The sequence below is a fragment of the Ornithodoros turicata genome, chromosome 4 (genome assembly GCF_037126465.1).
Source record: "Ornithodoros turicata isolate Travis chromosome 4, ASM3712646v1, whole genome shotgun sequence".
NCBI classification, from domain to species: Eukaryota; Metazoa; Arthropoda; class Arachnida; order Ixodida; family Argasidae; genus Ornithodoros; species Ornithodoros turicata.
The window spans coordinates 760,023-774,244 of record NC_088204.1 but is presented as its reverse complement, the minus strand read 5'-3'; the positions used below and the strand labels follow the sequence as shown (position 1 = coordinate 774,244).

Here is a 14,222-nt window from a genome sequence, read left to right as displayed (position 1 = left end):
CCTGTCATAATTATAATTTATCTGTCGTCGTTGTATCGTGCTGTAAGGTCACATTTCCACGTAGTGGTATCATATTTGGAAATTCACTCGCTCGTAGCAACCCTCGTTTTTAATTACACCGTTCTTGGAATCCCCTCCGCTTCAATGATTAGAGCTGTAAAACAGCCTGTCGAAAGAAGCAAACAACAGTCAAAAGACGCGCCTCAAGTTCCCTGCCAACACTGGGATCGTTTGTAGATCAGAGGCGAATGGGTCCATGGTGGGATTCCGGTCCCTCGTAGACCGGAGAAGACGCACATTTTGATGACGCAGGTTGCGACATTTACACCACCCACAGACTTATCCTGGAGATGCGTCCCTCGTGTGAACCTGCCCTTAGTGTAGATACTTTGGTTTACCAGAGTAAATTTTGAACACCCGACACAAAAAGGTCCTACAGTAAGTACAGCGTATAAAACCCTGTCGACTACCTGTGATCGTCCCGGTATAGTTCATTTAACTACCTATCTTTCCAGATGCCAAGATTGGCTCCCTATTACGTTCGTAAATATTAAATTAAGGATGTCAGAACCTCATAGATGAAGGCAAATATTTGTTTTGTTTACTTTCCTAGTTGTCTCACTGACTATCCTTGCATTTGCGGACCAAGAGAGAGGGAGGCTCCGCCTCCTTAGATGCAGGCCAATAGGAGGACGCGGAGGAAAGGCACTTCCAAAAACATTACCGTCGATTCGCGTGCCGCAAGGCTTCTGCCATGGCGTCTAACCCGCCGCCCGTTAACCGGCGTACGCGTGACTCCTGCTTGGCCTCGTTCCCATGTTGATGGATGGCGCCATGGCACAAGCCTCGCAGCAAGTGAAATAACGGTAACTACACTGCTGTCTAAGCCTCGTTCAGCAATTAGTTAGATGGGTGTGCCATGGCAGAAGCCTCACGACACGCGAAACAATGATAATGCTGCGCCATCTCTTGGGCAAGAGCAGAGGCTTTGGAAGTGCCTGGCATCCACGTCCTCCTCCTCTGCTCTTGCTCAGCAAACGCAAGGATAGTCACTACACCATCCTTTTTATATCTCTAATAAGCTTTCCTCATGCATGCCTAACCTTGCTTCACCTAATGTGTCAAATAATTGCGCTAGAAAAGTGTCTTTTCCGCAAAATATAGGGTTATCTGTACTTATCAATTTCAGAAACTTTATCAAATCTCACTTGAAACAAGTTCAATTTTACGGTCCATTCACTTCCAAACACATAAAAACAATATGTCACAGACACAACCAACCAACCAATAGCGGGTGCTCATGCACAAATATACTGGAGCAGGCCGAAGAGAGTGCTGCATGATCCAAGGCTGGTTTCACTCCAGGCTGGACGCGGGTCCAATTTGATTTTTCCTTTTTTTCCCCCAAAGCCGAGCAGAGCTTTCGTTAATTTGCCAATTCTCTTTCACGTAATGCGGGCTGTCTGAATGGACCACACAAATCTGCCAAGTCAGGTCGGTAAGTGGATGAGAGCTCACCAGGGGAAGCGACGAGTTCGCAGTAGCCAGAGTCGTTGGTTTCGTCTCGAGAGTGACGTGGGCGAACGTACGAGAGAGGGAAGAAGCCAGTGACCCCCGTTCTGTGGTTGGTTCCACGTAGCCAACCTTCATTGGCCGCCTTCACTGCCTCAATCACGTCACCAGGAATCAGGGACAGCTGATTATCACCGTAAGCATTGTACGCGTACAATGCCTCATAAAATACAGTCTCTTCCATGGTTGTCCTTCTCACTATGTCATCGCCTCAATTTTCTTCTCTGCTGTACACCTGCGTAAGTGTAAAGGATGGTTTGTCATTCATTAAAAGGATCTCGTTCACCCAGTTTATAAATGGTCATCAGTTCAGTGCGTGGGTTGTAGTTGTCTATGTTCCCAGCACCAGGTTTTCATGACCTTTATAAGGGCACTAAAATGCCACCGCAAGTTCGCTTCAAATTACGTTACGCGTTGCGTTAACTTGGCATTTGTTGTCATAATTCTAAAGTTTAATTCCGTCGGAGCTACAATCAGAATTATACCGGACTCTTTCTTGCCTCGGCACTACACGGTGAATGTCGCTTCAGCTCGTGCATCGGGTGTACACGCTTTTGCTCCATTCTGCGCGTGAATGTGCCTGCCACGCCACCGAGCAGTTCCGGCGAAAATGTAGTGCCACTTACGAAGCACAGGTGGTACCGTAGTCCGAAGGATGCGAAGATAATCACTGTCACTAGAACATTCTGTTGTGGTCTACAACTCAGTAAATCAGAATTGAAAGGTGCAGCAAAGCGCATTTCTGCCGCTATCTCATTGGATGTCGCCAATCTTTGCTTCCTGAGTATCCATTCGTTGCTGCCAAAAGGTGGCTCTGTTTTTATTGTGTTTTCTTCTAAACGGAACCTCTGTATAAACAATTTTGCGCGCATTATATTAATTGAAGCGCAGACTTTCATTTGAGAACGAGTTGTTTTTGTATTTTAGTGCACCTTTAATACTAGACAAAGGGTACTCCGTGTACAGGGAGTTATTTTTTTTAACCCGAATACGGCCGTGTTATGTCTGTCGCTTTAACTGAATATTTTACCAAACTTGCCACGCTCTGTCTTCTCTCCCCTTTTCCTAAAATTTTCTGGCAAATCGTATCCCGCGCGAAATTAAATCATTTTAGAGTTTTAAACGAAACACACCCGTACCACTAGCCTTTGTGTGGATATGATTTCAGATGCACTACACGCACCATTTCCATGATACAATTTTTGCAGGGTACTCCAGTACCTCTGGGGAACATAACTCGCAAAAATCGTATCTTGAAGAAATGTCTCGCTGCAGTAACTAGGGACGCACAAAGGGCACCAGAAATGCAGGTCCGAGAAATGCAAAGTTTGATTTGGAACCTTACGTACCTCAGACAGGTGCTCAGACTTTTCATTTTGCAAATGACCTAGCAACAGGACTCTTCCACACAAGCGATGCCTGAAATACAAACAAGTCAATGTTGTATAAGGATGGGATCATGTTTTTGTTGCCAAGATTAAATGATGTCTCACATTTTATATTCCGTACCACAATGCTACATCACATTTTGTCGAGTTAGTTTTTAAATATTATTCGATCACTACGCAGACTTTTTTCTGTGCTGCTTTCGTTATCTCTCTCACATCACTGCAGTGTTGCCACACCTACAGATTTGTATGGAGATCTACAGATTTCCAGCAACATCTACACATCTATAGATTATACCCTTAATCTACAGATTTTTTTACTGCATGATGAAACAAGCCTGAGAATGGGATACACAAAGTACACAAAGATCGCTACCATGCTCAGGTTTGTTTCGTGAATTTCGTGTACCAGCCACCCTGCGTTTACGCTATGCTGTCAGATCTTGGGACAATCGTTAAAAAAAGTTGTGACAAGAAGTCTGATTGTTTGTTTCGTGGAGTGTCAGTATATATTGCAGATGTTGGGACGCAGAAGACAGGGACAGAAGGAAGCACACAAACACAAGCGTCATCTGCAGTATGCTGTCTCACCAACTAGGCCTTCTGCGCGTGTCAGTATATAATCTTTTATATTTTGTATCGCTCGTGGCACGTATTGATATGTGTGATGATGATACTTGATCTTGCCTTATTCTTGATGCCTCCACTGGAAGCAAATAGGACTCACACAGTTGCCAGCGCATTTGCACTGACAATCAGGTGGTGGTAAGTGCTAATTCAGAGCAGTTTGCCTGACCGGTTGTTGCTCAGTACTTCCCAGACAGTAGTTGCAGCTTCGATGCAAAAGGCAAAACAGAAAATGGCAGACGACAAAATACTGGCCTAAAAACGGTGTTAAGTAAGCGAATTGTATGTTTTACTGCAATCTACAGATTTTTACGGAAACCTCCATACTTTCTAACAAGTGATCCCCATACTTTTCCTCCGACGGGTGTGCCAACCTGCACCGCTGTTAGAAAAATCTCAAACAAAATTTAAAAAGAGTCTGCGTCATAATGAGAAAATTGTTTGCGAATTTTAGCCAGATATTAAATATGTGCTCTATATTGTATCATGTATCCAGAGAAGGGATTGTCTTTTATATATGGAAGAAATGTTTTCTCTCGTGATGTTTCAATTTGAATGCTTTGACAAACACCTGAAATTTACACGCACTTCCGTCAGACATTACTGACCGTATTAGTCAAATGTATTTCGTAAATTAAAGGTTAAAAAACAACGTCGCATGGACCATCTCATACGCCAAGGCTAATGAGCTGACAGCAGAAACGAAAAACAGTTTCTGCATAGCATAGGACGGACCACACCGCGCAAGCTTCATTGAAGAACCACAGTTGACTTTCGAGCTCAAGGAGTTTTTCGCCGCACAATCAGTCCAATGATAAATACCTACCATTCCAGTATCTCTGAATACTTGGCTATTTAGCTGTAGTCATGGCACTGCACACGTTTCATCTGTTCACTGACGCACAATAACAATAACTAGGCCTAGTTTGACCGCCAATCGGCGAATCTTTCACATTCGCCCATGACGTTCCCGATGCCCCTATATGTTCGAGACTCTTCTGTTACTCATTCCACTTCCTGTACAGCGATACACAACGTAAGCATTCTCAACGGATGCCGTAGCATTTTACGCGATTACTAAATTTCAAGATAGACAAAACAAACAAGCAAGCTTTGTCCTTTGCCTTTATGACTTCTCTTGTCATTTCATCAATAAACCAATCAACGATTGTCTCACCTCAAAACACCGGTAGTACAGGATCTCCGATCCAAAACGTACAACGAGATGACCGAAAACGCAAGAATTCACAGGAATATTTGAACATATTTCACTAGTGCCGCTTCTCAATTCACGAGTCGTTAGTTCTGACTTTGCGCTTTTCATTGGTTGCTTTTATTATTCCTTTCATCTAGCCACCGTAGTTAATGTTTTCTATGGGGGCCGCCATTCATTTGCGAACGTAACGTAACTGCAGGTATGGCAGTCCAGATGACGAGAGCAATCTTCCCACGTTGTACTATGTCTCGCCAAACTTCAAATGTGTCCTTTGAGGCGACTTGACTTTTTGACTAGGTTTAGTTGGTGTTTTTGCAGATAATATCCTTCGTTGGTGAGGGAATTTGTTGTTGGCGTGGTTGATGGCTTGGCCAGCTTGGCTAGGTGGCGCCACCGCCCATTCATCCGACCACCCATCCATCCGAAGTCGGCAAAGTGGCTACAAAGAGAAATTTTAAACATGGCCGCTACGCTACGAAAGGCTATGATGTTTTTGGCCGATTGATGTGGTGTTTGGTCTGTCATAGTTCATTTACCGGCGATGAGAAAAATGTAGTACTTCCTATCACACGAAGGTATCTCGTCACGTTAATTTTAAGATAAGTAAGATAGGGGTCAATCAGTTATAACAGTATCGATTTAAAACATGTTAGTTTTATAGCATATTAATTCGTTCATTGTCTCTGGAGCAACTGGTGCTAGCCAAAGCACGGATCCACTCTGGTTGTGAGTTGTGACCTTTGGATGTCGGGGAGCACATGAGTTGACAGGTAAGCAATGTGTTTCCCGGCTTCTCAAGTTATAGTATAGGTGTGCACCACTTAATTTTGTCAAGTGTATTTTTATTTTGGTATGTGTTACCTTTACGTTTTACATCCGAAAAGAGACGGAATGTTGACAACCTTTGTTGGTGGTGCTGAGGTATTTCACGTGTCACAGGATAGTTCTGTTGTGCTCAACTGGAACTTGTTTCTGGCTTTTTCAGCTGGGGCTAATAAATTGAAAAATATTTAAACATACAGACGCCAGGAATGTGCCCATAACAAATAACAAGATATGTGGAACCACCTCCCAGACATGCTAGTATTCAAAAGTTTCAAATGCTCAACATTGCAATCTTCGTTTCGAGGGAACATCGAAAAATGCATCTTACTTAATGAAAGGATGCGAACTCTCCAGCGACAAGTGGTTCAGTGGTGGTTGGTTCATGTATACCCTTTCAAGAATCTTTCAACAACAAAAAAAGATTGACTTTCTGAATAACCTGTTACATAATTTTCATAAATGGCTACTTTTTTCCCGCATTATGATTCATACTTCGATCCAGCCTTTGGTATTAACGAAGTCATAAGTAACTGTATCTAGTGGTGAAGGTAATTGCAAAATGCAGCGAATAAAATCACTCGGGTAGTGCCATCACCCACAGGATTTTTCTGAGAGGGGGATCCAGCCCTGGCCAGCATTGTAGATACACGATCTAGGTCAGTTAAATACTATGTGAAGACAGAAATTGAGGAGGGGGTCAGGATGTCCTGATACGTGCGGATTGGTACAGTAGACAGAGTTCTGAAGAGACCCTATCGTGGCACTTTAAGAGTAACGAGCATGTCATATGATTGCAGGGTGGACAGCACCGGTGCTGAAATAAACTTCTTTAGAGTTTTGTGTTTTCAAAGGTAACTGAAAAATAACAAAGTTTTTTTAACCAGCTAACTGTACTTGTAACTCAATTTCACAAGCTAGCTGTGACTTACCCACAACTGGATGCTGGAAGAATAAGCGTCGACATCAAAATGGCTCAACTCAGAAAATGGATCTTGCTTCTCTTACCACTGGGTAAGTTTGTTATCCATTGTGTTGTCATTGTGTTCTGTCCACCGTGCTGTTGTGTTGTCCATTGTCTGTTGGCTATGTTTGTGCTCTTACCTTTCAGCTTGCCATTCTCTGAGAGGTCCAGCAAGTGTGAAGCTGCTAAACACCACAGAATCTCAAATCAACATTGAGTGGTTGCCAGTGGCAGGAGCTACTCAGTACAAAGTAATGCTTTAACTGCGTCCTTTTCATTAGAGGATTTTGTGCCTTCTTGCTGGAAGCCATTAATTAGACCAAATTGAAAGAATTCCGAGACACACAATACATGTACTCATATCACTTTTAGTATTGTGTTAGGTTACTGTATTTAGTGACAATAATGCAAAGTGATTGCTATTATATGTAGAGATATTAACCGGTACAAAAACTAAATTAATGTATCTTATTTATGTGGTGCGTGACAATTACAGTATGATATCCACGGTTCCGGGTTTTCGGAGTTTATAATTTTTGAGACCTCCGGAAATGTGGCGGGTGTTGCTGACAAACAGAACTTATCCTGTTATTTCATAATATTACGAGCCCGTTCAATATGGTATCACTGTAATTTGTTTTTGGGTTCATTTTTGCCACATTTCCAGAGGTCTAAAAAATTATAAACTCCGAAAACCCGGAACCCTAATTATATCGTATTAATAATGTCTACTAATCTCTTCCTACATCAGTAATGACCTAGTAAAAATTGTCGTCTTATGTAGACACGTTAAAAGAGTGATTTAATTTTTGTAAAATAAAGTTCTTTTGTCAGGTAAGAGCAAGAGCTCTGAAGACATACGCCGTGCATTCAAGTGATCCCTTTGAGTGGAAATACACAGACACGACGCACGCACAACTCCTTGGATTGACTGTTGCTTCTCTCTACAATATAAGTGTCTGGGCGGATACAAAGCAGGGCCCTACAGATGCCACTTCTATCATGGCTTGGACACAAGTTGGAGGTATATTGGCATATTTTAGAAAAATGATTCTATATATTTTGAAATTGAAATTCAGAAATTAGTTTTCCAGCACCAAGAGCAACTTCAGGCATCTGCATGTTAGCCGTTTTACCAGCAGCGCATGAAAGTTTTTTGAAAAAAATGTTTTACATTTTATGCTCCGTCATTCGATAGGCTTCTTTGTAATTCGTGGGGACTTTTTCCAAGAATTACCCGCGGACCAATCTTTGGGGATGTAATACTAGATGCAATATTTAAAAGGAAAAATTACGTACGTGCGGGCATATAGGAAATGACACTGTGCATTTGCAATTCGGTGTGGAATAGTGGTGTTACTCCCCCCCATTGCATCCTGCCCCATGCTGCCTGAGGTTTTCCCTGGGTTTTCCAGCAGACTTTTCGGATGAATGTCGGTACAGTTCCTCTTGAAGTCTGCCCAGGATGCACACTAAACGCCCCCCCCCCCCCCCCCAACATCTTCCTCTCTCCATCTCCCCACATCTGTACGCCGCTTATAACTACAGTTGCTTCGTGGTGCTAGGACATAATGAAAAAAAAAAAAAAGAATTGAGAACTTTTCGGTAGATGTTTCGATCATTGCGGAGCAGTTACTTGTAATGCGCATATATTAAGTGGTCAACAATTTCAACTGTGATGCAACAACCAATGGGGTTTCAGATCCTGACGCTCCAGAGCAGGTGGAAGTAATTTCTCGAAATGGTCCAACTATGCTGATTCAACTTCACTCGGGCACAAGTAGCAGGGGACCAATCACGTAAGTGCACTTTTAGAACAAAATGTTCCGCAGTCGTGTTGGACATTTTAGGGCATTGTGAACAAATTAACTTTATCCAGGGGCTATCGAGTAGTAGCCTTCGAGAAGAGCAGCTTGATGACATTCAGCGAGGATCGCCTAATGGGACACGCCGATGCTGCGGAGGCCGGCATCCCGTTCTACCTGGCTGCTGAACTGGGCACAGAATGGGCAAACCGCACGTTCACCCTGGGGGATGGTCGCACCTATGGGGGGGCCATCAATGCTCCCTTGAATGGAGAGGAAGAATACATTCCTATTCAAGGGGTTGCTAGTTTTTTAAATGGGGTATGTATGACATGCACTGCTGTAATGAGCAATAGTGATACCTGTGTTTGCATGAGTAGCACAAACCTAGCTGTGTTGCATAGATCAACGTGGGCGAGCTTCGTGCAACCTGAGAACGACCATGTGCCATGTGGGGACAGTGTGCACCGATGAGGATGGTACAGAGATGCTAGATAGCTGGGGTTCCGAGTTTTCATTTCGGAAATTCGGAGTTTCTCGGAGGATTAGAAAGTCTGAAAAATGAATGGCGCTGATTTCAGAGCAGACGTGACAGAGGCAATATTTGCACAAATTGCGAATGGTGTCCAGGCCCAAAATTGAGTAGCAGCTTTGACGAACACAGAGCTGTTCTGTGTCAAACTAGCCCAGTGCCCGGGGTCAAGTAGAGTCACGAGGGTTGAGGATGCATGAAACAGAAGTGTGTGTTTACTATCCTCCTTTTGGGCCATTCGTGCATCCAGCGACCCTGAAAGAGGCTACCACTTCTGTCCTTTTTTTATCAGTTTCAAGTCAGCTGCCACGTGGTCATTGGAAAAATAATGGTTAAAATAGCTTATCGTATAAATCGGAAAAGTTGGAAGCCTACAGATAACCCTGTCTGCTACATTTATCTTTTATTTAAAAGCGCGCAAATGTAGATAGATGAATATCCTTGAAGATTGAATGTTAGGCATGCTGTTGACCCAGACCGGTCCCAATATCTGGTCAGTTTCTTACCTCTACCTCCTGATGAAACCAACATAGTGAGTAAGATTTTGGCGCTCGTGACAGAACCCTCACATGGCAAAATTTGTCATAGAGCCACAAGTTATTATCATTATTGTCATTGATTACACTGATGAGAGTGATGATTGTTCATCTGACTCCCTCATTCTCTTTCCACAAGATTACAAAGTATGCCTACTCCCCAGTCAGATCGGATGCAGGAGCTGAGGAGCAACTCATGTTAGGGGAGGAACCTGAAGGTATTTAAAGTGCAAGTCCTCCTGCAATGTTAAAGCGGCTGTGACACATTGATATTAGCGGTTGATTGTTTCGCACTCTATCTCTTACATCACACATAGTCATTGAGATTCTTGAGCACAGTGCCGTTGCCAACAGTGATGTCTGAGGGGCTTCAATCCTCGTTGGGCCTCCAACGCGGCAGTTTCCAATCTTTTATGCACCTGTTAGTACTTTACACTATAGGTTGCGCCATTAGCATCACGACCTACCAGATTATAATGACCGTGTCATAATCGGCAACCCCTATGAGGCCCGTCCACACGATCCACTAGGGGCGCTACTCATTGGCCCAAGAGATCTGTATCGTGATTGGACGATGGAAATTTGAATTTTGAACGCGCAGAAGCGGACGCACGACTACCGTAGCAGACTACAGCAACAGCTTCTAACGCGTAGAATGATGATGATAATCAACTTTAGAAAGAAGCATCTCTCATGGGATATCCACCGCTTGTACAAATATACTCAGGAAAGCTCAAGTACAAAGTATTGCAGAAATTGAGTAAGCAATAGCCGGGCTGATGAGTAGCGCCACTGCTAGCTTCCAAATGCGGCACTGGGGAGTGGTGTCTATGACATGGCCATTATAATCTAGTAAGTCGTGGTTAGCACTTGGCTGGAAAGCTCGGATTGCAGGTTTATATCGATGACTCCTGCACCCGCGTGAAAATTTCACACTACAAAAAAACTACGCTACAGTCATAAACTTGTACTTTTTTCGTGATTGTTTCAATGGGTTACTAGCTAGCAAACGTGTTATCACCAAGTAAGCCGACCAAGCTGCAGAATTAAAGGGTAACTGTCACAACCCCTTTAACAGTGAGGCTACCTATTTGTGCTCTCAATATGCGTAACTTTCAGCAAGACACGACACGAGCAGTGCAGCAGCGTTCCTGCTGTCTGTGGCCATTGGCATCCTCGGGTTCCTCCTCTTTGTGTCACTGGTGGTTTACGTCTTGCTGCGTCGTCACTACAGTCGCAAGAAGCGTCGCTCCGAGGAAATGATTCTTCAAGTTCACTGCCCTCCTGAACTGGCAAGTTCTAGCTTCAGTATTCTAGAGGTTATCGACACAAGGGTACTGATACAGTGGTAGCAATATGCATAAACTTATGTAAGGATTGAGATAGATACAAATACAGAGAGATCAGGATACCAGTGGAGTGCTCAAGTATCTGAGATGTGTTTTTAAGAGCAAAGAAATCTGTATCATGTGTGAGAACAAGTGTGCCGTTATTCCTTCGCGTCCATTTTAAGGAGGATCTCTCCGAAACAACTAGGAGGAAAACGTCTCGGGAACGCTGCATTTAGCGGAGGGAGCTGACCTGGGAGCATTCTATGGCCAGCTCTGCGGTCTCTTCCGTCAGATTCCCAGGCCCCAGCTGCTGGTGCGAGATGCTACTCTCGGACAGGGACAATTTGGATCAGTCCGAGTGGGTGTGGCACACGGAAAAGAGATGCCCGTCAGCGTACAGAGGTGTCCTGGTATGTTATTTGTCCACTGTAGGACTTAGTTGTTTCGCCCTTTCACTATTTCAAAATTGCTGGTCAAATCCAGCCCACCAATGCCCTAAGAGCTCTCGTAATGTTTTTAGACACTGTAGGACCGACATTACACACCGGCAAAGGGATACAAATATCGGCCCTGCCAATGAAGCTAATTATCGTCGTTAAAACGAAATGAAATTTTCCTCCTCGCACAGCTCAGTGGATGTTGGCCGATCGTGAAAGGAGGTCTCTCTTGGCCGAGATTGAAGGAATGGTGCGTCTTGGCTTACATCCTAATGTGGTAGAGTTTGTCGGTGGATGCGAAGATGGTGGTAAGTGATCGTGTCTCGCATTAGATACTGCACTACTTACTGTTCGATCAAAGTTGTTAAAAAGCTAAAAACCCCAGTGAGAGGGTACGAAAAGGACAATACACGCAGCACTTGGGGCTTTACCATTTTCTAACATTTTGAATATGAGACACGAAACATCCCAAATTTCTATGCTTTATTACTCTTTAACCAGACCAAAAGCAAATTACACGGAAAGCACCGAGTATAACGGGTTTCTAGCTGAAAAGAGTCGTTTATTTTTTGTCTCTAGTCATTATCAGCCTCCTACGTTAATATCCTCACAAAATCTGTCATGGTTGACCAGCAACAAAGAAAGAAAACCAGTCTGAAAGTACCTGATCGAACGACAGAAAAGTATCAATTTAATCTTGACGCGCGTGTCATCTTCCCTGACGCCAGACATTCTGCATCTGGTTGTTGAACACCCCGTGACTTCCCTGCGTGGTCTTCTGCTGACAAGCAGACACGGTGCAGAGGGACGCGTCTGCTCTTTCGAGGAGTCTCGCCTCCTAGACTTGGCTATTGGAGTGGCTCGTGGCATGGAACATTTGTCTCGGAGAGGGGTATGTCATGGGCACTCTCTTAATTGGCTCTTCCATTTAAAGCACTATTTGGACAGGTACACCATGGGCAGCTGTCTACGAGGAGTGTCACCGTCGTTGATAGTTTTGTTCCCAAGGTCACAAACTTTGGTCTAGCGAGGTACACGCCTCTGGGGAAGGTGAGCAGCCAATAATTGATAACCGCAATTTTGTGCCCCTCACTCGTTCTCTTTAATAGAAGCTCAATTTTGCGAGATGGCTACCACCCGAATGTACTAGATCCAGTCGACACACCACGAAAACGGATGTGTAAGACACTTTTTAAAATCTCTTAAGCCCAATTATAAAAATATGTCACTTTTTCCAGCTGGTCCTTCGGAGTCCTGCTCTGGGAAATCTTTACTCTAGGTGAGCGGTTTTGTTTCTGCGTGGCATCCAATTTAATTTGATCCGTTCTCCCGAATAGGTGGGACACCGTATGTAGACATCAGAACGACCGAAGTACCTCCAAGGGTGGCAAAGGGACTGAGGCTTAGCCAACCCAGGGGTGTTAGTGAGAGCATGTAGGATTTCATCTCGCTCGTCTTCCTCCTTTCCCCCAACCTTAATACTACTCATAAAGCCTGTAAACCTCACCTCACTACCCCCACTTGACCGCATCATGTTGATAATATGTAACGCTATTTCATCTACCCAGGTTCGAGGTTATGCTACAGTGTTGGCAGACAGACGCAGATGAGCGGCCCAGGTTTGACACTCTGGGAGAATCGCTTCAAACTTTGGCTTCAACGGAGGTAATAGATTATCTCTGTGTTGTCTGTACGTTGATTTAAAGTGATGGCTAACGACGCGGGAACTAAAAAATTACCCGTGGCAATTTTTTTTTTGCAGAACCCCGTCAAATTCGTTCACGTGCCCGGCTACACCTACGAAAGGTTCGACCCCCTGGGTGACGAAATGTAAAGAGAGGGTATATTTTTTTACATTTGCGACTTTACTGCCACCACATTTTATATCTCCTTAGTGAGCTTTAAGAGATGTATATATGCAGAGAACTAGTAGGTGCTTTATACTTGCACTACAAGAAACCAATGTGTGCAATCAGAGGAGGACACACAGGCATCTGCTGCGTGTTCAGTGGTTGTCTTCCCACCTTTTGGGTTTTTTATTATACCATCCCAACATTCACTTGCATGTGGCTACGGCAGATTCTGTCAAAGTGTGCAGTTTGACCTGTCAGCATTGTTTCATCCAGGTTATATTAGGCTGGCATTACAGCAGCAGTCTGAACAACAACAAAAAGTGAGGCACATGATGTTCAGAATGACGACGTATAATATTTAAATAAGATTTCCAACCAATTACTTATTATTGGGCTTTATAGTGTAGCTTTTTCACAACCGTGACGTCACTGTTAGCAGTCTTCCAGATGTACAAAACGCTGGAATCGCTGATGAAAAACTTACTACGTAAGCTACAGCAAATACGAAATTTGTCTATGGACTGTCCCTTTAAATGCCATCTTTTAGATATTTGTAGCTTTATTGTTGCTTATGTGCTCTCCTGTGCTGACATTTTTATTCTACATTTTTATGACTATGTTATCTCAACTATCATTAAATGTGCCACATGCCAACAGACATGCGACTGGACTAAGCTGCTGCATTGAAAGCTTTCAGTTTGTGCATCATTGTGTGTCTGTCAAGTCCCTGTGCTCCTAGAGTGTTTTCTGGGAACAATTTTAGTATGTTCTTAATTCAGCCCAATGCCATGGACATTTAAAATTGTATTGTGTCGCACTTGCAAAAAGAATCTAATTTCTTTCATACCATATGCTCATGTTTTATACTTTTATACTGTGTCTTCAGAGTATGCATTTACGAGAGACGATTCTTGTCTTCCCACTTTTCCTTTATCAGTGTTTTCCAAGTACTTTTGCCGAACAAAGTGTTTCGTAGCATTTTTCATATTCTATACACAGCGTTTTGCTTCAGGACCTTTCCTCTTACCTTTTATACACTTAGCCTGGTGATAGCATATGATAAGGGCCATCTTTTTTTTATCATTATCAAGATACACACGTTGTGTTGTGGTGAATAAAAACTTTTACGTGATGCATCG

The 14,222-nt window shown here is 43.5% G+C and overlaps 2 protein-coding genes across 3 annotated transcripts in view; one reads left to right on the top strand and one right to left on the bottom strand.

The window, feature by feature from the left end:
* LOC135390588 (phosphatidylinositol 3-kinase regulatory subunit gamma-like) overlaps positions 1-4,835 on the bottom strand; it is a 56,320-nt gene extending 51,485 nt beyond the window's left edge. The window contains exons 1-3 of one of the 2 annotated variants that reach the window (XM_064620334.1): positions 4,765-4,835; positions 2,922-2,991; positions 1,519-1,807 (exon numbers count right to left, since the gene is read on the bottom strand). In XM_064620334.1, the coding sequence (XP_064476404.1) occupies positions 1,519-1,756 (238 nt within the window). In that variant the 5' untranslated portion in view covers positions 1,757-1,807; positions 2,922-2,991; positions 4,765-4,835. Of the gene's footprint in view, positions 1-1,518; positions 1,808-2,921; positions 2,992-4,413; positions 4,626-4,764 lie in introns of those variants that run through there. The other variant, XM_064620333.1, reaches the window with a different exon arrangement.
* A 388-nt stretch (positions 4,836-5,223) lies between these two features.
* On the top strand, positions 5,224-14,219 carry LOC135390592 (putative inactive tyrosine-protein kinase Wsck). The gene is given in 17 exon segments (XM_064620344.1): positions 5,224-5,573; positions 6,543-6,639; positions 6,737-6,840; positions 7,424-7,613; positions 8,292-8,388; positions 8,469-8,715; positions 9,602-9,680; positions 10,582-10,770; positions 10,979-11,203; positions 11,422-11,538; positions 11,959-12,122; positions 12,179-12,280; positions 12,340-12,410; positions 12,469-12,509; positions 12,568-12,664; positions 12,799-12,895; positions 12,993-14,219. Coding segments are annotated over 16 exon segments (1,935 nt in total). The 5' UTR covers positions 5,224-5,573; positions 6,543-6,596; the 3' UTR covers positions 13,065-14,219.
* The last annotated feature ends 3 nt before the right edge of the window (positions 14,220-14,222 follow it).